Source organism: Anser cygnoides, chromosome 1, assembly GCF_040182565.1.
Source record: "Anser cygnoides isolate HZ-2024a breed goose chromosome 1, Taihu_goose_T2T_genome, whole genome shotgun sequence".
Classification (NCBI taxonomy): Eukaryota; Metazoa; Chordata; class Aves; order Anseriformes; family Anatidae; genus Anser; species Anser cygnoides.
In genome coordinates, this window is record NC_089873.1 from 93,153,556 (window position 1) to 93,177,829 (window position 24,274).

General features: G+C 37.4%; 2 protein-coding genes across 7 annotated transcripts in view; one reads left to right on the plus strand and one right to left on the minus strand.

The window, feature by feature from the left end:
* Positions 1–524, plus strand: part of CBLB (Cbl proto-oncogene B) — a 166,729-nt gene extending 166,205 nt beyond the window's left edge. Inside the window, exon 20 of the transcript XR_007160749.2 lies at positions 48–524. The gene's annotated coding sequence lies outside the window, so the exon portion shown is untranslated. The remainder of the gene's footprint in view (positions 1–47) is intronic.
* The window catches only part of ALCAM (activated leukocyte cell adhesion molecule), a 117,310-nt gene that overhangs the window by 3,400 nt on the left and 89,636 nt on the right, over positions 1–24,274 (minus strand). For 4 of the 6 annotated variants that reach the window (XM_048057229.2, XM_048057234.2, XM_048057230.2 and 1 more), the window contains exons 5-16: positions 23,956–24,043; positions 22,968–23,150; positions 18,671–18,798; positions 16,858–16,987; positions 11,463–11,575; positions 10,446–10,581; positions 10,234–10,367; positions 8,863–8,995; positions 8,095–8,133; positions 7,663–7,780; positions 5,640–5,696; positions 518–634 (exon numbers count right to left, since the gene is read on the minus strand). In XM_048057229.2, the coding sequence (XP_047913186.2) occupies positions 547–634; positions 5,640–5,696; positions 7,663–7,780; positions 8,095–8,133; positions 8,863–8,995; positions 10,234–10,367; positions 10,446–10,581; positions 11,463–11,575; positions 16,858–16,987; positions 18,671–18,798; positions 22,968–23,150; positions 23,956–24,043 (1,347 nt within the window). In that variant the 3' untranslated portion in view covers positions 518–546. Of the gene's footprint in view, positions 1–517; positions 635–5,639; positions 5,697–7,662; positions 7,781–8,094; positions 8,134–8,862; positions 8,996–10,229; positions 10,368–10,445; positions 10,582–11,462; positions 11,576–16,857; positions 16,988–18,670; positions 18,799–22,967; positions 23,151–23,955; positions 24,044–24,274 lie in introns of all 6 variants that reach the window. The other 2 variants (XM_067002773.1, XM_048057232.2) reach the window with 2 other exon arrangements.

The following is a 24,274-nucleotide window of genomic DNA, read 5'->3' on the forward strand; positions in this document are numbered from 1 at the left end:
CATATCAGCATGTGAGATCTTGAATAAAATAATAATTTTATTCTTAGGAAAGATTCAGGCCTCTTGCAGCGATGATGAATAAAGCCTACCAAAAACTACTGCTTCCAGTAGGGCAAGAAGGCTCCTGTGAACATTGGAAGTTGTAACTCTAAATCTGCTAAATAGTACCTAAGCGTCCTCTTCACATGCACACAGGTATGTATATGTATATACCACAGTGCTATATTATACAAATTTTTATTTTCATTTCCCCAAGTGCATGAATTAAAATAAAACCAAGTGCTAACTTAGATCTAAATATTTGGCTTTTTTAACATGTGTGTATGCAGGTATGAATTCGTAACTGGCCAGGGGCTCGAGTCTGTCCCAATACTACCACAGTCAACAACCACTCCACTTCCCAGCCTCGGAAAGGTAAGCAACAGCTTCCAAGCTACCACTGTGATTGCTACACGCAGATTGCTAGGGAGAAGTGGTGGCCAAACAGCTGATATACGTAGCAATATGAAAAGCCTACCTGGAATGATGACTGACGCATTTTGTCTCTTAAGTCTCAGATTTATGATTGTTTTCTTCTAGCTTTTTGTTTTCTTCTATATTTCCAAGATCTTTGTCTACATGTTTTGATGCTGTCCTAAAATGAAAAAATAAGTTTATTTTTGTATGTCTGCAGCGCTTTGTTCCATACATTAATGATGCTGCTCTTCCCCTCTCAGTGAAACAGAAAATTCTTACAGTTCTGTTTGGAGCAGAGCAATAGGCTTGCATATGTTTGTAAACAGACCGATAGCACCAGATTCCCCACTGGCGTACTGCAGCAGGCCTGTGTATGTATGCTTTACTTCTTCAGAAATTCAGAATTATTCTGAGCTAGCGAATATTTGCTAAGGTTAAACCAGTTGTGCAGATCCATGTATCTTGACAAATTAATTGTGTAGCTTGTTTCAATAAACAAGAGTTTGCTTTAAGGCGTACTCCAAATGTTACAAGTGTGGCTAAGGTATCTTGATCAACATAGCAATCTTTTGTGTACTCATAGTAATTGCCTTTCAGAGCCTGTGCCAAACAGCAGCTCTTTAACTGGGAAGAAATTAATGAAAATTCAGGCAGCACTGGAAAAAACACGTTCTGTCTTCCAGATCTGTGGTAGCTATGACTGACAAGGTTTGGGTAAAGAAGAGACTGTGCAAATGTTTGAGGGGGAGAAGAGAGGTATGCCTCATTTAAAATAGCAGGTTGTCTTTAATACAAGTAGTGGAGATGAATTAATGAGTTAAGTGCTTAGTCTGGCTTAGCACAATAAAACCACTAAGCCATTCATTTAGTGTGTGAGAAGCCTCACTGTCTGCCAAGGTGAAAGATTCCTGCAGTGCTGTGATAACATTTTGAAGGCCACAATTTTTAAAATGTAAATGGGCAAATGGGTTTGAGTGGGACAAAATAAAACCCTAGTGTCAAAGCAGATTATGGTATAGGCATTTTCTGTATGGATAATTTGTTTCCCCTACAGAAAAGTAACATCTGTTGTGACAGATTCATGCATATGCTCACCCTTGCTTCAGGGTAAAGATCCGTAGTGACACTGACTTGCGAAATACAATGAAGACACAGGTTAGCGAGATAGTGTGACATGTCACGCCGACACCATGCAGGTATGTACCTCACAAAACTGCTGATTTCAGTTTTTGCTAGCGGAGTGTTTCTGTGCACGTCCTCCATCTGAGCAAAGGCTGAGCAACACGCGTGCTGTCAGCTGAAGGAGCCTTGAAAGGGATCGTTCAGAGTACCACTGAGGCTTTATCTAGAAAGAGCTTCTGAAGGGTGCAAATACCCCTGCCCCTCAGCACCTCTGGGCATCTGCCGGATGCTGCTCCTCTGCCCAGGGGATGTGTGATGGGGAGCACTAGTGGGGCACGCGACTGTGGGCCCCACGTGCCACAGATTGCACAGAATGGGACCACTCCAAAACTGAGAAGATTTTGGAGTGGGTTACTTCCTAAGTGGTTTGAACTTTTAATGTTTCCAAGTCGTGTTTACCTCTTACTGTTGTTATTAGACTGCCTCTGTCATGTTTGTGTGGCTGACAGGAAGGTAGGTGTCTGTGCAGAACCAGTTTTGCTGTAAAAACCACTTACTGCACAGCTCCAAACTACTGCTTGTCACAGGCAAATCTAATTTAAAAAATGCTGAGTTTATAACCCAAAGTAACTTGCTCTGTAGTGGCAAATTTCTATTGTACTGTAAACTTTCTACCTTCTCCTGGTATCTCAAAACCTGAAACGCATTACTTGCACAGAAGGGAAGGATTTAAGATGCAATGAGGAAGAAAATTCAGTGCTTTGATAGAGATTAATCTTCTCCTGTGTTCTTAGTAGCCTTTCACAAATCTCTTTAATCCTAGTAAAAAACAGAAACAAAACACCCAAGCAAACACATAAAGCCCTTAACTAAAAAAAAATAGAAAATTTTTAACTTTTTAAATTAAAATGTAAAAAATATTTTTGTTTCAGGTATAGCACAGAATCTGGCTTGGCATGGCCTTTTCCATACATAAGTCTTACAAAACTGGAGAGTAGACAGCAGGCAAGGAAATGAAAAGCTGAAAGAATCCGGACTTGGGCAATTACCTGAGCTGATGTGAGTTGGAGGTTAAGAAAGCAGCATCATGCTTGTCCGCCCTGTTCTCTCACCACTTTATGTAACTGCTTATGTCTGCTCTGGGAGACAAGTAATGGGCTAGATGGACTATTGGCATGGCTCAGCATGATCCTTTTTTTGGCTTCTTATCAGGAGTTTTAGAGTGCCCAAAGTATACTGGATCTCAAATGACCTGACACTTAATGACAGAGGGAACTGTAACTAACTGGCATTACTGTTTTTTGATCACACTAAAATGGTTCAGTGACTAAAACTGGGAGATCCTGCACTGCTATCAAATTTTATTTTTCAGGTGTTCTATTTCAGTTCCGCATTCAGTGAAGCTGTGGTGTTCACCTCACTAAATGTCATCTCTATTTTCCTAAAGCCAAAATGGGTGAGAATAGAGAGCTAAAAGGCAGCGCTCTCACTTTGAAAGAGGTAGGTCACCCCGAACTCTGTATTACAGAGTATGGTATGTACTGCTTGTTTAAAATGAGAGCAGCAGCAGTTTTTCCTGTCTGAAAACCAGATGGATTTAGATTCTGAGTGCCTGAGACTGAAACACAAAGTTTAATTCTAGTAGCTCGGTGATCTTGCTGACTTTTTCATTTTGTTACACAAATACTGTTATGTAGGCAGATTCACCACCTCAGCACAAAACAATTTTTTTGCTTTTTTTAGTGCTATCTAAATAGTGCTATTAAGAAGAGCTAGAAGAGAAAATCGGACTGAGTCGCAACCAGGTGATCCATTGGCAGTGTGGTGCCAACAGCAGAGGAACAGGTGACCCTGGCATAGCACCAATCCTCAGGGCTCGACAGATGTGGCCTGGGCTTGTAAGAGAGAAAGGGCCCAAAGCACGCTTTCTGTCACTTCCTGAGGTGACTTGAGACAGATGCCAAATGGTCCTTTGCCAGTTTAATATTCAATAACTGTTGTTCCTTACTTTTTTAGTGCATTGACTACTGTCAACTTGCTCGACTTGCAACTCAAGAGAGACTAGAGACTTCCTGACGGTATCTGAGCAGCTGGGCAGCTCAGTCTGAATGGACTCAAATATTGCAGAGGATTTGCCAAGAAGGACAAGACAGCCTACTTTGCCCAGGTGAGCTCATGCACAACAAGATGTACAGATCTACAAAGCCCCCACCTTAGTATACTGTGGCCATACTGTTCTGAAGAGTGAGAAGTTGCTTGTATGAATATGAGCTTGCTTACATCTCTCAGCTGTTTTGTTTGTTTGTTTTGGTGGTGGTGGGTTTTTTTGTTTTGTTTTGTTTTTTTTCTTTTAAATTCATTTGTAAAACAGATCATTCCAAGTTCTTGCTAAAATTATGACTCATGTTTTACATTTATCTGTGCTTGCTCTTCAGGAAAATAATTATCCCTCAGGGAATCCTAATCAAAATCTCTCTAAGTAGTACCAAAGTGAAGTTTTTAGTTTTCTTCTGTGTGTGTGTGTTGAAGGGCCATTATTTTCATGTATTTTGTTTAGTTACTGCTGATAACGTTATTTTTAACATAAAGACTTTTTTTTCCATCTCCCTTGATTTGCCTGCTTTAGAGTAAATATACACTGCATACAGATTACACAAAAATTATCCTTGGGATTTAATTCCTCATTTCTTCTTATCTCACAAGCCTAGGCCTCACCCTCGGTTCCATTTCAGAAGAAAATTTGCAGCGCCTTTTGTCCCGTTATCAACTTGTGATAACAACAGGTAAGAGAATACACATAGAATGTAGTTCTGGGTGTTGAAGCAAGAGCTGTGAATTTCATTAATGTTTGCAATACTTCTGAAAGGCATGTTAAGACACTGAACTGCAAAGCTGCAAGAGATTTCCTAGGAGCTGAGGGTATTATACAACCAAACATGGAAATATTTGCTCTCTCTTTCCATTTACCCCAATCTTGTCTTCTAATTCCTACAATTACATTCAGATGTCTATCAGTAGGAAAAAAGAAGACAAATTAGAAAACCATTCTAGTGATCAAGAAATGAACGAACACTTTTTGAATTCAATTTATGAATTTACAGAAGTTTTGTGACATTAACTGACACTTTCAGAGATGTTTGTAACTTGGTCTGTTCTGTGGAAGGCAAATTTCATGAAAAATAATGCAAATGCTAGTCTCATTGAAAACATAAGCAAGTTTCCTATATATTTGTCCTGCCATGTTTGGTTTCATGTGCTAATTTCCTATAAAGTAACAGTAAAGCTGATTACTGTGTTCTAAGAAGAATTTCAATAGTTTATTGTGTTCTGAGCATGGACAATCTTAAGACTGCCGCTGTGCTGTTGTGCTTCAATCTGCCCGTTTTAAACTACTTACACCTTGGTCTAGCCCCACCTAAGTGGAGATTTGTGTACCTCCAAGCCCAAGGAGCAAAAATGGGAAAAATATTCAATATACATGCAACACTTCCATGCCTAGAGAACAGGAATACAGGGCTTTGCATGCTATGTTTTCTTTCTAAACCTTTTATTTGTATAGTACTCTCAGCTGTATGTGGCAAGATGAAAATTTTATATACAAAGGAATTACTGAAGATGTCTGGCCTAGAATCATTCAAATTTTAGTAAGATTCTAAAGTGTTTAATTATACTCTGTTCAGTGCAAATTAGTTTAAAATATCCTTTTGGAAAAAGGAGAACAGCTATAGAAAACAAATGTTTGGCCTTCTGCTCAGATGAAGGAGAAACATAGCATGCGGGGATCGGTAGCCTCAACTCTTAATGTGAGAGGAGGCTGGTTGTAGGATATGGAATACAGATGAGTGCCTGATTTATGGGATAATATTCATAGTGAAAAGAATATGTGGCAATAATCAGCTTTTGCATCAAGTGGAGCTGAGGCAGTGAATAACTATATAAGTGATTTATTGTGAATATATTCCAAGGCTACAAGTATAATTCCTACTTCGTGTGGATGACAAGACAATAGAAGATTATACAAACCACAACACCAATAATGAAAAAAGTAATGTTTTTCTTGCCTCGGCAGACTTGGAAAGTTCTGTGCTGCTGCCTTCTCAGACTTTCCTTTGGCGTCACTTTGGGGATAGAGATCAGGTGAGTTACTGTTCAAGGGTGGGTTAAAAAATAACTACTAACTGTTGGCCTCTATGGAGACGGAGGGTTGTGATTAGACACAGGTTGTGTCTGAAGTTGTTAGGTGTTCTTTGCAAGTGCCACTCCTATTTCTAGACTACAATTTGTGCTGAAAACTTTGTCAGAATAGATACTGACACTCTGCTTGCTCTTGCAAGCATGGCATTCAGAAGTTAGGGAGAATAATAACAGATCAACTTAAATATATGCTTAGAACATGAGATTGTCAATGACGATGCATCAGTTATTAATAGTTTCAGAGGCTGGTAACATTGTATCAAATATGAAGACCATTATTTAACTATAAAGCAATTTTTAGTTTGTTTCCAGTAAACCTTTTAAATAATTCCAGCTCTAATATTTACTCAAAGCTTATAGAAGAGAAATTGAGCACAATGAAAAGCGTTGTCTGTTTAGAATATAACATATCCTATCTTTGAAGATGAAAAAGCTATCTTAAATCATAAGCCTATTTCATCAAAGGACATCCTATATTCTAAGTTTCTCGTTAGCTTTCCCCACACTACCTAATGATGTAAATGTAATTCTCTGCCCTCCTTGTTCCCAAACCACTTGTTGCAGGAAAAAAAAAAAAAAAACAAAACACCCCAATCAATGTACAGTTTTATGATTGTACATTCTCATATGCAAAACAGAGATGAAAGAAAATTGTTCTGGACGTTATTAAAGAGTAGCAAAGTGTGGGAGGAGCACCTCAAAGTTATTATTACTTTTTAATATCTAACCAGAAGCCTAAGCATTGCAAAAAATAGCTCTCCACCCTGTCCCCCCCCTTGAATATCCAAATGTGGTTCTGTGCTTGGGTCATTTACAGCATTTCTCTATTTGCAGAACTTCCAAAACCCACTCAGCTATGTCTGGAGTAAAATCCTTATGAAATACCTCAAAAAATAGCATTTTCTAACACAAGCAGATGGAGAATTTTCTTGTTGTAATTTCATATCAATGAAACATATTTGTTCATAGTAAAATTCCTCTAGTATATTCTAGAATTCATTTGAGCTAATTTTAATGAAAGGTCATAAAAAGAATTATAAAATTGTTTGTATACCCATACTGATTTTTACTTATGCATAACTTCTTTAATCTACCTTGTCAAAAAGTAGTTGTATGGAACTCTTAAGACAACACTCCTGTCATATGTTCTCCCTAGAGACAGATATGTGGTGATAAGGCCAAACAGCATACAGTCATGACCATCTTTAAAAAGATGGAGAAACATGGTTACGTTTTAGAAAATAAACTGGATGATCTCAAAGTGAGCCTGTGAGATAATAAAGAAACTTGAAAGCCAAGCAGGCCTCACTTGCAAATCCTGTATGCGTTTAGGATGGCTAAAACATACTGATTTTGATGAGGGCTTCTAGTTTTTCAGCAACAAAAGGTCTATCTTTATCAATCTTACTTCAAACATCTCAAAGTATATGTGAACAAATGAATTATGGACCTTTTTCCTCCCTGAGATAATTCAGACATTCTGTACTTTAATCTACTTTCTAAAAAGCAGAACAGTTACCCCACCTCCACCTTTAAGTGAGGACAGTTTCTAGTATCAGTAAAGCCACACAGGGGTAACACCCGACAATTAAGTAACAAGTACTGTATTTAAATGCAAGACTCAGCTCAGGCTTGGCTGTCAGGAAACAGAGCCTCATTGTAGATGACTAGGTAGGAAAGTCATGGAGTCCCACCTCCAAGAGACATGTCCTGTTAAGCATTAGGGCATGCCAACAAGAGTTGGCATCGAGTTTCCTTTCTCTGTTAAATGCACATACTAATAACTTGTCCCTGTTCAGACTACTGGAATGCTGCCAAAAGGAAAACAGGTAAATACACATTTCTGATTATTTTTTAAAATGTAATATAAAATTTTTCATAAATTCTTACTTTGATTTCTTCACATAGAGCCAGTAGACAACGCCGGCAACCAGGGCAACCAGCAGAAGACCAACTACAATGCCCACTATTAGCTTTGCCTGGTCATTAACCTTTTCGCTATTGTCATCTGAAGCAAAGAAGAAAAGATAATGAGGTGACCTATGATAAAGAAAAGTGTTACACCATTTCTAAAGTATTGCCATCAGAAACAAGAAAAGGAGTCAGAATGTCAAATGAAAAAAAAAAAAAGTAAGCACTGTTCTTAAAGACAAGGTTAAAAAAAAAACACTTAAAACTTCAAGAAAGTCATATTCTTAGTCAATCATGTCACTAGCTACTTCAAGTCCAAGGGGCTGTGGAACTTGTTTGGTGAGACTACCTAGGTCTTAAACTGAAAAAAAATAAATAGAAAGGGTTATGGAAATGGAAAGCCATACATACCATTTCTATCCTCTGGCTCATCATATTCTGGGATACTTACTGAAATGAGAAATATTAAAATTAATTATAAAAAGTGTTATACCTGAAATTTACCGTTAATTGTCTATTTACAGCAATGACAGAAACGCTGAAACTTAATGCAGTATTTGCCCAATGAGATAATTAATCTTTGAGCAGAAGTCATTGTTTTGTAACTATAATGTATCCAGTTGAAGAATCTTACTCAAAAACTGTAACATTGATCACAGAAATATTTCTGACTATATGTTTCTGTGCTACTTTTTCATAAATAGTAGTTTCTCACCCCATTTCATCACTGAACACTGACATTCAGAATCAAGTCTTCCCAGTAATGATAAACTGGAATTTAGGGACTAAAAGATGATTATGTAGTAATAAAGACTTTTGTCTTTTGTAAATGATATTTTATGCATACAAAACGTATATTGTTTTGTACTACTGCTATAATATTATTTTGTAACATTTTTGTAATATTATTTTGTAATAATACAAAATATGTGCATACATGATATAGCTAATCTTCATGACTTCCTTGGCTAAGTGACTTCATCCAGAAAACTACCAATAAATTCTATGTACTACTAAACCAGGCTGTATGTGCAATTACTTGCCTTTTACGACAAAAAGGCTAAATATCTATCTTAGTATCAACATTACTATGAACACCTACTCTTCATTTGAGTGTGAAGTGCGGTTACTTAATGTAAAACTACAATTTTAAGGAAATAATCTTTAAAAGGTACTCACTAGCAGAGACGTTCAAAGAGGTCACGGTTCTTTCTAGCTGATTTTCTGCAATGCAAGTTAAAGTCACGTTTTCCTCAGGAGCAATTACAATTTTACTGGAAAATTTTCCATTAACGTATTTGGTCTCCTCTGTCTGAAAAGGTAGAAAATGAAGATTAGTATCCTTGAAAAATGCAAAGAACAATAAATGCATTACCTGCATTACACAATGAAAATGTTCAGAATGAAATAATGATCAACTAATATTTCAATTTTCCAAATAGCACCAATAAAAATAATTCATGATTTTTATTACATGGTAACATGACTGTTTGCAAGAAAACACTTTGCTCAAGATATTCAGTTATATCTACATTTTGCATAGCATGTACTGTAAGACCACTAATAAAGATGCATTTTTGATAAAATCGGCCACATTCTGTATTTGCTTTCATTTCTTTCAACTATTTAAAAGAATTTCCAAGTGACAAAATTCTTTAAGGAAAAACCCCAAACCAGACTTCTCATTTCTTTCCACCTTGCTCCTTCTCATTCATGCCTTTATATGGGGAATAAACACTGTAAGATTTCTACTCTCCAACTTCCAAGTCCTGAGTTGTTTCCACTCTAAGAATCATTTTGCCAAGCTATTTATATTTAGTGGTATCTGCGCTGCAATGAGGATATGAAGTTGTTCCTTGAAGTTGCTGAACATCATTCTTACTTTAATAGTGTCCAGAAAAAATATATTTTCAATTAATTTTATAGACAACACAATTCCTAACCTAAAGGTGCAAGTAAATGGACAAACTTTTACAGTCATGTGTAATTCCCTAGGACTAAAGCAAAGCCTAATGAAGTAATTAAATCTATAAACTATATATAATATATAATCTATAAAGACCTATAAAAATTAGGATAAAAACTGCAAAGCCTGTAAGGAACTATAGCACATATACTTTCTGATTTGTACTTGTAACATTTCACGCAGTTAATTCCTACATCAAGTACCTGCTTTCTAACAAATTCAATAGTTCCATTATTATTTGTAAATTCCTTGTGCAATGGCAAAGTCACCACATTATCCAGATAAAATGACTAAACACCCTCACTTAAAAATGTACATTTCGTTTGTAACCTTTTCTTTCTTCTTCCAGCTTAACCTTGTAGCTAACTGAACTCTTGTACCTTTGCCTGCTATATTCAATAGCTCTTTATTGTCAGAAATCATACATATATCTACCATCCACAAAGTATGCAATATCATTTAACCTGCCTTTTCTTAGATAAATAAAATTGACTTTCTTCAATCTCACTACCTGGAAAATTTTTCTTACCTTTAGGTTGTACCCTCTATCTTTTAATGAATAAAGTAGTAAGAAAGATACTTGCTTTATTTATGATGCTTCCACTGCCAGTAACTGTCCATTGCACTGCTGGTTTGGGAAAACCTTCCACATGGCAGACAATTGTTTTAGACATTTTATTTGTGTTGGTTTTCTTCGTCATTTTGATTTGAGGTTTTCCTAGAAGAAAAATATTACACTTAAGCACTTTGTTTGAACAGAACAATTAATAATCATAGTTTTTTTTTGTTTTCTTACCTTCCACAATAAGTTTAAGTGTCTTTCTTTTCTTTAACCCTTCAACCTCCTGCAGAGTAGTTTCGCAGATATAGTTTCCAGCATCTTGATACTGCAGACTTGAAAATGATGGACTTGTTTGCATTCTGGTATTGTCCTGATAAAGTGAGGAATTAATCTTTATGAACTCCAATTCAGAATACATTAACCTCTAAATTACAAAAGTGACCAGTATTAACAGAATTTTTCAAACGCTTTGGTAGATTACAGTCTTATTCCTTAACTGGTCTCCCATTAGTAACTACAACATCACAGCAGGAAAAGTGGAAACTACTGGAGGTTTATATAAACCGCTTCTTCTTCTTGAACAATTTCACTTTCAAATCAAGGGTGTAGATGAGATCACTTTTAGTTTTGAGCTTTGCCAGTAGGCTGGTCAAAAACACTAGTGTTACAAGCCAAGACAATGACAACTCTCCTTAAGGACTAAGGCTTATGAGCTCAACATATGCTACTAAACAACCTTAGGTATCATCATTTTCAGTTTCCATCAGTATATGTATAACTTAAACCTGCCATCTACGAGAGCTATTTTTTTCAACCAGTCACTAAAAAACCACATGCCAACATCCAATCTCTCAACCACCTGCCTTGCCCTTCTACTAGGTTTATTGTTAGACCAAGCATGTCTTTGAAAAAATGATTAATAAATCCAAATTCTTCCAAAGGGGCTCTTCTCCTTAATGGGGACTGATTCTACAAGGGCCTTGCATTAGACCATTTCAGTAAAATTGCATTTGTATTGTAGTGGTCATTACTTCTCTCCATTTGAAAACTGAGACAATTAGAGTAACTAATTTTTAGTCATCAACTTGAAGCAGTATCTCTTATTTTAGCAATACATATAAAACTCATTTTAACAATATTCTTCAAAAAGCTAAATTAAAATGACTTCCATCCTTTCAAAACATTGAAGTAGCAGCAGTAATATGAAGGGGTGAATACACAGATGAAGTGTGAAGTAGATAAATTACTGACCTTAATCCAAAGCACAGTTGCATTTCTACTAGAAGAAATTGTGCATGACACAGGCAGGGCCTCTCCAATCTGTTTTGTGACTTCTCCACTAGGAGTAAGCTGCAAATCCAGATCTGGGATAGAAAGAACATTTGTCAAAATGGTAAACTTGAAATGCCTGGTCCATTCCAAAGGCATACCATGGAAAGAAAAATGCAACTAACTGCACTCATTAAATGCAAGATTTAATTTGTTCAATAAAATCTAAATCAAACTTGGAAGTAAGAGAGAAGACAATTAGTCTGAAATTGCAGAACATCCATGTTTTTGCTGGCTAAAAGGAAAAATGAAAATTACTAATCAACAAATTGATACATTTTTTTCCACCATGTACTACTGAAAGTATGCCAGAGGAGTTGTAAGAATCTGAAGGAGTACTGAGCATAGCAGTATGTGTTTCTTGATAGGGGAAGCACAGACTGCTGTGAGGGAGCTGTGTTTTTGGCCAGGTAGGAATATATTTTCAGGGGAGAACTCGTGCAGGTGGGGACAGATAAATCTAAACAGTTAGTTATAAAAACGTGAAGGGGAGGATATGAGTTCAAAGGGTAATGCCCTGAAATCTGATAAAACAGGTTGATTTTCATCCTGAGCATAAGGAGAGGACGAGGGTGGTCAACACAGTTTGCATGAGACACGATACTGACTAAGGGACAAAGGGTCTGAATTATATTGTTGAGCAGCCACACATGAAGCCCTTTGGTTTCTTTGTTTTTGTTTGTAACTTAAAAAGCCATTTATGTGTAACTCAGAGTCCAAGCTTTTCCTAATCTGTTCTGGCTTCAGGGAAATTGCACAGTCTGTGATAGCTGTGCTTGACACTAGGCAGGGTGAGACCCAGTAATAGAAAGGTCAGGAAACACTGCTCTAGATTTTTCTTAGTATATGGATTTGGCAGGCTAGTGATTGCTTTTTCAGGAAAATCCGACACTGAAAGAAAAGCAGAGTTTGCCAAGCTAAACCTCTGTTTTGCTTCTCCTCTCATAGTGTGAGCAGAGTTGCCTGGTCAAATAACTATCACAGATGCACACACACACACACACACACTCTGTAGCTCAAGTGGCAAGCATACATGATTTCACCATGATTATTATACTTGCTAGAAAAGGACTTCAAAACATCCTTTTGGCTTTTAAGCTGAATTAAAAAAAAAAAAAAAAAAAAGGCTTGAGGCAACATCACAGTGGGTAAAGGAAAGGGGAAAGGGAAAACAGTGAGTTTTCCGTAACAAAACAGTGATCTTAACTCTTCATTCAGTGGTTGCCCTGGGAACACCATTATAATTAAAAGCAGAACTTCAGGGAGAGGCTAGGGTCCATCCTGTACTATTAGCGTGCATTATTATCCGTGTTACAAGTCTAATGACTAGTCTGAGAGGTCACAAGAACTGTACTTCTATCTGTGCATGAGTGGAGCAAAGATCTTACCAAGGGGAAAAAATGGCATTTTGTTTCTTTATTCCTACAGGGATGTCTTGTCCTTTGTCCCCTTACTTCCCCAAACTAGCAAACCCAAGCAAACTAACAAGATACTCCGGATTTCACCATTGCTTTCACAAGGATAAAAGGAGGGGAAAAAAAATCCAACACTCAGCTAGTAAGCAATTGTATATAGTTCATCATATAGTGCATGAGATGTGTTTCTTCTTGCTTGGTTCCTCTTAAGCACATACTAGGCTGAAGAAAAAGCTAAGATTTTTTTTCCCCCCCTCAGGATGACTCTCCTTCAACATCTACTAAAGCCTTTCATTCTTTGATGCAAGCTAGCACCTCAAATCCAAGAGATCACAGACCATCCTATCACAGTGCTTCCTATCACACGCATCACAGAAAGCAGAAACTCATTAAATTTTTGGCCATCAGCTTAGGCAAGACTGACACAGAGTCCAATGCAATCTTTCAAACCAGTCTTCCTTCAGGTAGAACGCCTGTGAGCCCCAACTGCCCCACTTCTGGTAGAAGATTCTGAGACTAGAATCCCTCTTACACAAGGGTCTTAGTTAGTCTAGAAGTTCAGGAATATTTACAGTGTGAGAGATGAACTGCATAGCTCAGAGCACTATTTTTTAAGGTTATTTATGAGGCAAAAATAGAGTTAACTTACTATTTAGCATAGGATTCCCTTTAGGAACAATTCATAGAGCAATTTGACTTCTTTCTTTTCTCCCTCCCACCCGCGTAAAGCTTGCTTTATGAATATAGTATTTCCCTAAATATGATGGGTAACTCAGATGCTTTTATGTCAATGTTCAGCTTTCTGTGAATCTCATAATTTACATTCCTCTTAGAGGAAAAAAAAAAAAAAAAAAAGACCTTGGTATTGAGCCAGAATATTTTGCTACAAAAATATTTAAGGACTATATAATGTGCTGATGTCTTTGAATACCAGCAGGGAGCTTTCCTTACCTACACACTGAAAGGAGCTCGTGTACTTACACTGCTTAATAAAATCATGATGTCATGATGGGAACAAGGCCTGTGGTGGAAATGTAACAAATAGCTCCAAATGGATTCACAAATGTAAGGAAAACTTATTGTATTGCCTGTTTTTTTCTGTTTTTAATGAAGATCAAAAATCTAAACTGACAAGACCAGAAGTGAGGAAATGAAAAGCCCTGACTCAGAATGAATGCATTTTCAGTGTAACACTGTCTTCTATGAAGACAGGAATATTCACCCATATGAGAAAATGTAAGCAATAAAGCAAAGGAGGGAGGAAAATAGGGTTTAACAGGAATTAATAAGCATTATTTCAAAGAAAAAAAGAAACCAACATGAAGTCATAAAAAAATGAAGATCTAACATCAAAAATTTATAAGTACATTAGAAGCAGAAAGCCCCCAAAATAGAGGGTTATGCTGAAAAATTAACATGAAGTAAGCATTGGAAGAAAGATATGTATGTTATAAAGCATATATGGGTTTTATGACTTTTTCACTGGAGTTCCCCATAAAACAAGGCATGCTGCAGAAATGCTTTAGATCAGCATAAAGCAAGACACTGAAGTAGCTTGAAGAGAGATCTGTTCTCACATGTACAAAGGTCTGGGCATTCAGGAACTACAGAACTATTCCAGGCCACTGTGCCTCACTTAAACAAAGGCTTTATTGCAGGTAGAGGTGTTTAAGAAACACATAACAAACCCTAAATAAAACAAGGAAGCACGGCACTAGATTGGATCTGTGAGTTCTGAGTAGCTGCACTAGCTGCCAACACCGGAAAGACTGCCAAGAAAATACATGCTTCTCTCGTACAGTAAAACTCTTCTGACACGCACACAAAATAGCAGAGAAAGGAAAACGGGCTCATTACAGATAACCTGGAGCTGAAGAAGTCGTTCTTTAGAGTAACTATTTATGGACATTCAAGCTGACATGCACGCTACATGGAGCAAAATAAAAGGGTCAGTTACACCACAGCGAACTACCAGCAAGCTACCTTCGACATGGGGCAGATAGAGACAGTAGTACAGAGCTCACTTCAGATCTTACATACCCCAATTCTTACTCAAGAGAAGGGAATGGGTGGTAAAGCAGCAGATTACCTTATTAAATGTAAAACGTTCATTAAATATAATAATTCATGTACAGATATTCTACATATATTGTATCACTTCCAAGGGGAAAAAAAAAAGAGTATACAGTTAATGCAATAAGCTGTAGAAGAGTGAAAATATGTCACCTAAGAAGCAATGAAGCACCATGTAATCAAATAGCCCTTGCAATACTGTGTTCAATTACACACAGTCAATCTTGTAAACTTTGCCTAACGAAAGAATAAAGTTGGTTTAGGAAGGGACAGAGACACCAGCATGAAAGCAAACTGAATGAAGTTGTGACAGTGCAACTTACAGCAGGGACCGAGTATCAGCAGATGCAGTAAGAATATACACGATAGCGTATGGTAGATCAAGACAAGTAATGAAATGAGAAGGTTATATAAGCAGATAAAATGGGAGATTCTCCTGTGATCTCAGAAATTTATCTGCAGCTTAAGAAATTTCCCTGTGCATGCACTGAATGGAACCGGGTGGACTGTGTGGCACCCTCCACCTGCTGCCAGGACTGCATTAAGCATTCCCTGGCCAAGGGACAGACTTGGACTGACAGACCTCATTCAAGTGGAAGGCACTCCAGAAAGCAGCCATCTCATTTCCTATCGACAAAACAAGTTTCCTCCAATCTGTGCTGGGTCTTCTAAAGCCGTAAAAAACCCTCAAAGAGGAGAACAGAGGCCACTCAAGAATGGGGCAGAGAGGCAGCAGACAGAAATGCCAGAGTTTTCAAACTTCTTATGCAAGTACATAAATTCTGAACTTGAAACACTCTGACCTGGCCTCACGGTGAAGAGGAAAAATAAATCTAAGTATTCATTTTCTGCCTAGAGTTGTGTATTTTTCTATGTCTTTTTTTTTTTTTTTCCTTTTTACATAAAGTATACAACTACTTTGGGAGCATTTAAAGTTCAGCATCCATTATGTCCCTCTGAACCTATAAACTATTAAAGGTATTTATGCTACTGGGAAGACTAGACACCACCAGTGTTCCCTAGGGAAACCTAGTACCATTGGACTGAGTTTCATTTCACACACTGTGATAGTATGGCAAAGTGTGAAAGAGGTCCTGCTTTTGTTTTCTACCATAGAGAGAAAATTAAAAGCAATCATTAAACTGTTTGCTTCAAGGTTCAACCAGTTCGATGGTTGCTTATAAAGTGGTGTGATGAAGTTGGAGCAAAAATTCTAGTATCCAGATAAAGCAACTTTACCAAGCTCTCATGTTTCTGTGAAAACTTAAAATAACAACATTTTATTTTTTTTATAAAAAGAAATATGCGCACAAAATGAATACCTAAGTTTCTTCTCCTTACATGTTAGCCTCATCAAGATAAGATGAAAAGATGTTAGACTAACGTGAATTTGACTACAAAGAACAACCTTCAGTGTGGGCCAGCTTGTTTGTCTTAGTACATTCTAATTCACAGTTGGAGCAGAATAATTTACCATATATATGTTCACATAAGTGAAACATAAAATATCAGAATTTTCTCTGAACACGACAGTGCAAGAATATCATAATAAATGAAGGTTACATAAAGTGAATCTCTATCTCAGCCACTGAATTGAGAAAGTTAAGGTTTTTAAACAGAGATGTTAAAGTTGTTTTGTTTTGTTAAAAAAAAAAAAAAGAGAGAGAAAGGACCTAATACTACTTCAAATACTTCAACCAAGCAACATCATTCAGTTATCCTGTATGTTGACTGGACTGACCTCCTTAAGTAAAGCAAAGAGAGACCATCCCAGGAAGTGCAAGATAGGTTTTATATCCTAGCTATGAGTACAAAATGCAAGGACTTACAGTGCACAGTGATGGTGGTTGCATCCATCATGCTTTTGTCAGTCAGAGAGCACTTGTATTCTCCTGTTGCATTTCGTCTCACATCAGCCATTACATAAGTATCTGAGCTTCTTATACCTTCTGTTTCTCCCTGTGGATGGAAATAAAACATTTATTGTATATGGTCCTGTTAAAAACATTGTTTTGTTGATTTATTTTTTTTTAATTATAAGGATCCTGAAATACACCAAAATATGTTTAAATACAGTATCACTGAAGTGTAGTTACCTATTAACAACACTAATGTTTATTTACTGCATGACTGCAGAGGTTTTTTTCAAAGAAAAAATACAATTAAAAACTTAACTCTTTTAACTGAATGACTAGCTTACTTCAAAAGAATATAAAAATAGAAAATCTGAAAGTTCAGCAGTAAGATGAAAGAAGAGGAAAACAAAGACTAAAACAGGCTACTAATAAGTGTTGGAGAAATCCCAACAGCAAAACAAGTTGTTTTTAAATCTGTAACTAAAATGGCATATTCATTTTAGAAAAAGAAGTCATGAAGAGTACTGTATTATACATTTTCCAGCAGCACACTACCTTAACATGCGGTTACCTACAAAAATTGGTGTTTTGAATTAGCCAGAAAGCAACATTTTCCCATTGCCCAGTTTCCACTTGGTAATAACTCACTGACTGAACAGAATGAAAGCCTAATTCGTATCTCTGAATCCAGAAGGAGATTTACCAGGTTTGTCACGATACCCACGAGTCTTGCAAAGGAATCGCCAATCCCATCTCCCCTTAAGAAAGAGGGTTAATATTAGGTAGCATGCAGAGTGAAGATCAGACAAACTGGCATGTTTAGCTCGCTCACTGCGATCAGGAAGCAAGAAGAGATGCCATGCACTTCTTCCCTGGCATACACTGAATTCCTAGGATGACTCACTGAACCTAAAGTGCTGAAGAGCTAGTCTCCCTTGCTACTCTTCAGCAATTCGAACATGCCAGGAGTCCAAAGCAGAAGAGGATTATGTTCAAAGGGCTACACATGCAGTTTTTGAAATATTTAAAAGCATGCCACCGCTTTCGGCCTCTCCCATGTTCAGCTCTGCTCGCTACTGCAATAGGAACAAAAACGGGATATAAACTAAGAGAGAGAAGCAGGACACAGGAAGAAGGTGTGAATTTTAGAATACAAAGCCACATCTGTCTGTGGATTTCACCAATACTAAGAAGATTAACAGCATCAAAGCCTTTATCTTTCTCAATTTTTATCTTATGCATTTGACAGATTTGTTCTACACTTTCTCCTGTGCTGTCACACTGGTTCTTTTTTGTGTTGGTATGCCACTATACAGTTTAATTAATAAATACATAAATAAAAGAAATTGCAAAAAGATTAATCTGTGGAAGTCTAAAAAAAAAAATAGCTGAATTAATTTCCTGTACTTTCACTGCTGAATCACCATTATGACAACAAATGAGATGGTTTTATTCAAGATGCTAAATTGCTTTTGCCAAGATTGCTTTTTATCAAAACATATGATGACGTGAAATGAAGACTAGCAATTTTTAGTAAGTCCAATCCCCAAAAAATTTTTGGGTGGGTTGGGGGAATGGAGAGGTTCTTCAAAATATTTTGCCTGAGTTGGCAAGGCATTCTCAGAGAGTCTGATGTAATGGCTGATGTCTATTTTTCACTTCAGTTGCAACAGATTCATTCCTTCATTTGTTATAAAATCACGTATACGCTGACATTGCATCAACGTCTGTAGGAAGGAATGATACGGAATATTTCACTAGGCAGTGACAGCAAGGATGGACTTACTGGAATGTAAAACAGGAACTCCTGTGGAGGAGGGTTGCCATTCCCCGAGCACTCCAGGGTGACATTATCACCTTCTTTAATGGTACTACTTTGTGACAGCACTCGAATAGTCACCTTCTCTGTTGGATCTGTGAAAACAACATAGACACTTAACAGCTCCCACAAAAAAAATACACAGTAACGCTATGCACAGGTTTTTAATAGCCAAAGAGTACGCAATTTTATCATCAAGCAGGTGAAGGTGCTCACGTGTGTTGATCTTTATATAAAAGAACTGAAGTTAATTAGGCCTTCTATGTTTTTGCCAATTCAAGTAACCGCAAAGAAGCCCTATGATACAACAATTCATTTTTCTTCACCAAAATACCCTATAATAGAAACAGGGATGACTACAACTATGTCAAAAACTTATAAGAAAAAAACCAACCCTGATCAGTATGAACAGTTTCACAGCATGATTTCATTATGAGGGATTAACTTGTCCTCTGTGAAGCTTGCTGTTCAGAGGACTCCAGCAATCAGAAAAACAACCGAGGCTCTCAATGCCTTGCGTTAGTATTAGATAATAGCTTTCTTCCATTAAGAAGGAAGAAATATGAACTAAGCAACTCTATTCAGCCTGTTCTATATGCTGATCACTACAGGCTTTCAGAAAGATGAATTTTGTGAACATAATAGGACCCTTAACATAGTCAACAGAACTGTAAATGTAACATACTTCTGTCATGTTCAGTGAAGTTGAACTATAACTTACATTTTACTTCAGTCATTTTTTTAAGGCAGAGACAGAGTATACTTTAATAGATGTTATTCTTCCTAAGGAGAAGCCTAAATATAATTTTTCAAAAACAGAGTAAAATGAACAAAATTAAAGGAAACAATATGGGCAGATAACTCTCACTGTTTTAATTTCAATGAATAAATAAAATTCCACCAAGGATGCCAGTCTTGCATTAAGACACAGTACAGTGCCCCTTATTAGTCACCAAAAAAAAAATCTAGACAGCAGAGAAACCCTTCCCTGACAGCTGATTTTGTGTGTTTAGCGAAGCATGGGCTCTACAGCCCTTCCGACCCCTAAGGCATTCATCATGTCCATCTTCTGCTGTGGGATCTCTCAATAACAGGAGCTGCAGTCTGTTGTAGCCTCTCAATGACCCGGAGCCCTAGCATGGCTTCTCATCTCTCTTCATAGGAAGAGTGGCACCAGACTTCAAAAGGCCACATCCTCCCTCCTTCAGATGCAATGCCCGTGGCTCCCCTTCCACATCCAAACATCATCCTCAATACCTTCAGTGCTGAAGCACAACTTTTCCCACTGAGGGAAGTCCAGCACTGCTGGTGGTGCGGTACGCAACAGACATCAGTAAGTAGCTGGCCATGAATCACATGCACACCTCTTGGCAGTTTCTGCCCAAAAACCCAGTTTGAGGGGCTGGCTGTTGAGCTAGCCCGCTGCAGAACCTGTCACGTCCTCTGTCAAGTTTATGTAAAGGGGACCAGATGAAAGAAAGATATTGCAAAGCATAGCAAGATACACCCTGGAGTTGCTTAGGCTTTGTTTCAAGACTAAAAAGGGAAGAATTATACTGAGGAAGACCTTCAGGACTTTTAATTTGGAACTTTTTTCCCTATACAGACAAACAGAACTGGATTAAAAGTGGACACAGTTAAATAAGAGTGACACTACTGCAAACCACCGGTCTTTCCTCTGGGCATATCTTACCCTTCTGTGCACTGCCATCAGCTGGGAGCAAATTTTTAATCTTATTCTCTAAACTGTAAAAAAAAAATATAAAATAAAATCTACAGAAGTAAATACCAGAAGGCTAATTAAATTGTTCTCTAAGGTGAACAGGTCACCCTTCTGAGGAAGGCAATACAGTGACAATGTTCAGTGCAATACTCATGCTAAGCAGCACTCGGCAACGTGCTTCCCTGCCTTCATTAGTGAGCAGGAGCAGCTTGGTGAAGGTGTGTCTTGCACATATCCCTGGCTTGGTCCATGTCACCTTGTGCTTCTGTAAACCAGAGGCTTTGTATCTGCTTTCTGCAAGAGCGAAATTCTGGAAGCAGGCACCAAAGGGTGAATTTAGTGAAGGAAGGGTATTTAGTGAATGAATGCCACTGTCTCAGACCCACCATACCCACAACTGATGTCATTCAGTGTAATTTTAACAAAAACATAGCTGCTGGAAGCAGCATGAGTAAAGATCACTTTTAACTCTAATCTCTTATGGAAAGGAGTTCATTTATAGCAAGACAGACACTTAACAAGAGGGCATGACTGGAAAGTTTGCCTGACTAACATCTTTTTACATTGATTAACTCTGAGCAGAACCGAACATATCCAGAGCCTAGATAATTTAGATACAATCAGACATGATTTAATTGGCCAGTGCCAGTTCTCTTGTATTACTCATGCTACTCTCTGTAGCATGCTTACTACAGCTGCAAACCAGAGCCCATAGTTAAGCACTGTTTACTGCTGGCTGAGTTACCTTTCTCCAGCTAGCACCAAATTCTGCAGGAGCTCATTCCCTTTTCTTCTCGCAGTGTTACAGTGGCCGGCTGCTTCCAGGGGGTCAACTGGCTATTAAACACTTGAGAGATGTCACTAACTGGAGATGGCACTAACCCTGAGCTAATACAAACAGTAACACATTTCTTAAATTCTGACTAACAGGTATGTCTTCAAAAAATAAAATCTTTTATAGGCATTAAGTGTGCATTCCCCATTTCTTTGCAATAAACAGGTAAGTTGCAAGGAATCTCACTGGATATCAGAGTGAACAGCAGGTCGATTTTATGATTTTTGCAACGTGCTTCAGAGACACAAAACATGATAATTTAACAGTCAATTTTAAAAAAAAAAGTAAAGGCTTAAAGACATACTTCCATTTCTTAGAGGTGGGAGTCTGGCATTTTTTTTCATATTCATTACATTTGAAAGATTAAAAAAAATCACATTTATTGAGAAAGAAACTAATTAGGATCACTGAACCAAATTTAAAAACAAAACCAAATCAGAAATCATTATCCTCAAGTAACATCCGTCAAGAAATCCATCTGTTGAAGCTCTGGATGTCTGTTAATAAAAAGTTTCAGAAATTCTTTTGGAGATGCATTTGAGCAGAGTATGGAATTGAAGTTACTGCAAATGAAGATATGCAAAAAAGAAATTGGGCAACCTTTTACTCTAAAGCCAAAGGTATTCTTGGAAGGCAAGGTAGAAAATACTTTGCCACTTCAAGTCCAGGACTTTTGTTTTCAAGCCAGTACAGCACACCTCCTGGCTGCAGAAATCCTGCGTGCATTACTCATTTTCTTCATATTCAACTGGATTACAGGGTTGTTAGACAATGTATACTAAGGTCCTAGGGTTGTCAGACATTGTATACTAAGGTCCTATTGCACATCTGGACCATAGATTTAGACCTCATTGTTCTTAAAATGGGGACTTTATAAGCTGAGGTATTACCTAAAGTGCACAAAGAAACAACACTTGACTGGATATATTGGTTATCCTTGCTTCTCTTCATTCTGTTACAACACACTGCCTTCTACAGTCCTTCACAAGTGTCACTTTACAAGACCCTGAAATGCCTCTTCCACCCTCCCACACTGCTAGAACCTTCTCTGACCTTTCCTTGCCAACTGCTTGTTTTCTTTATTCAAAGGAGAATTACGATCTCCAATAACAGACTAAGGAAGTTGCTTTGGGACTTAGCCCAGATGGAAGTAATTATTCACACACATTCTCTACTTTAAAATTAGAAGTCTACCAGTACTCAAATGCCACATTTTAAATGTAAATATCAGCGTCTTACAGCTGTAGAGAAGCTACTAAGTATCGTGCAAGATAGTCTACTGGCATTAGCTGCTTGGTGCTGACTCGTTCGCAAAAACGAACAGCATTTCAGTGTAGTGTACTGAAAATTATACAGTGTATTAATTGCCTATTTCAGAGTACACAGATCATTCTGATCACCCCCTATCTTCGCCAAAGTTCTGAAAAAAGCATTTCACAGTAAATGCTTGTGGTTATCACTTTCCTCTTGCCAATCCAGTCTTAATATTCAGTATTCTACTATTAAATAGAAAGAAAACTCAGGTACATCTTAAGATAAATAAAAATCATACAGACATTATAATCAGACCTTCAAACCAGCTTTGAAAACAACACCTTGATAGTCAAATAGCAATGTCTGTAATTTTGTAAACTGTCTCAGATTTTTCATATTTCTTTTCCCCAAGGAAGACTTCATAGAGCAATAGATGCTTTTTAATAACTTACAGTGAACATCGAAGACAACTGGATCAGACTGTATCATTTTCTGGCCAGATGGTCCAAAATATGTCACGCTACAAGTAAATTTAGCGTTTGCATCTTCCTTTGTTGGCATGTACTGAAGAGATGATGTCATGGTGAAGAGCCCAGTTGATTTGTCCACAGTCTTTTGCAAATTTATGACCACAACTGAAAAGGAAATATTGTTTCACTCACACTTCCTACTGCAGATACATCTTGCTTGCCTTTTCTCTATTTATAGTTATCAGGCTGCAAACACACAAGCAACATGACAAATTACCCAACAGACTACACAAAGAGTTTTCCTTCAGTATCGCCACTGATATTTACTAGGAACATTTTATCAGCAACATATTCCTAACATACTGTATATTTTTAAATCAAAACAGAAAACTAATTTTCAATTATTTGTAATACAAATCTCAGCTTAATAAGAAGGCCCCAAAAATGCTGGCAAAACCCATTTTTAAGACCACATTTATAACTTAGCATTGTAAGCATTCCCTGTTTTAAGGAAGCTAAAATATTGACCTGATCAGCCTATCAAAATTAAAGTTGAAAGGCAAAAAAGGGAAGAAAAAAAAAAGTGCTCTTCCTAAATATCCTGGAGAATAAATACCTGCATAAGAAGACTATGACTATGTCCAAACACAGTATTGGACAGGTGTAACACTGAGACAATTAATACTGTATACAAAGCTGAAAATTAGATCAGTTTCTACCAGCTACATAGGTTCAAGAATGGCTTGTCAATAGCATAAAGAAGGCAACCTTTCTCCCCAAAGTGTTTTTTTAAGCGTAGAGAGATTATATGACATAGCTTGGGTGCTCTGAGAAGCACCCGAGAAGCTTCCTTCCAGTTTCATGTTTCCGAAAGAGTCATTTTCCTCAAAGGAACAGTACTTTAGACTAGAATAGAGCAATTCCCATAAACTGGGAGTTTACGGGAACAGTGTCCATTAGTGAAATGTACCTTTTTCCACAGGCTGCAAAACTCTCCCATTTTTGTACCACGTAATGTTGCCTTCAGGATAACTATCTCTTGCAATGCACTCTCCAAGCTGCAAAACAGACAGGAATTAGTAGCCGGTTTTCTCCACTGTTTTAATAGGTCTGTTTTCACTTAGGGTAAAAACTTCTGAACAGTTCAAATGCTTAACCCCAAATACATATATATTTAAATAGGACAAATCCCATCAGTGTTTAGGTACAATATGAAAGAGGGTTCAGTGATGGGTCTAAGACCATGATGGACCCTGCTTGCAGGGCTATTAGGGTATTGTTGAGGGAAC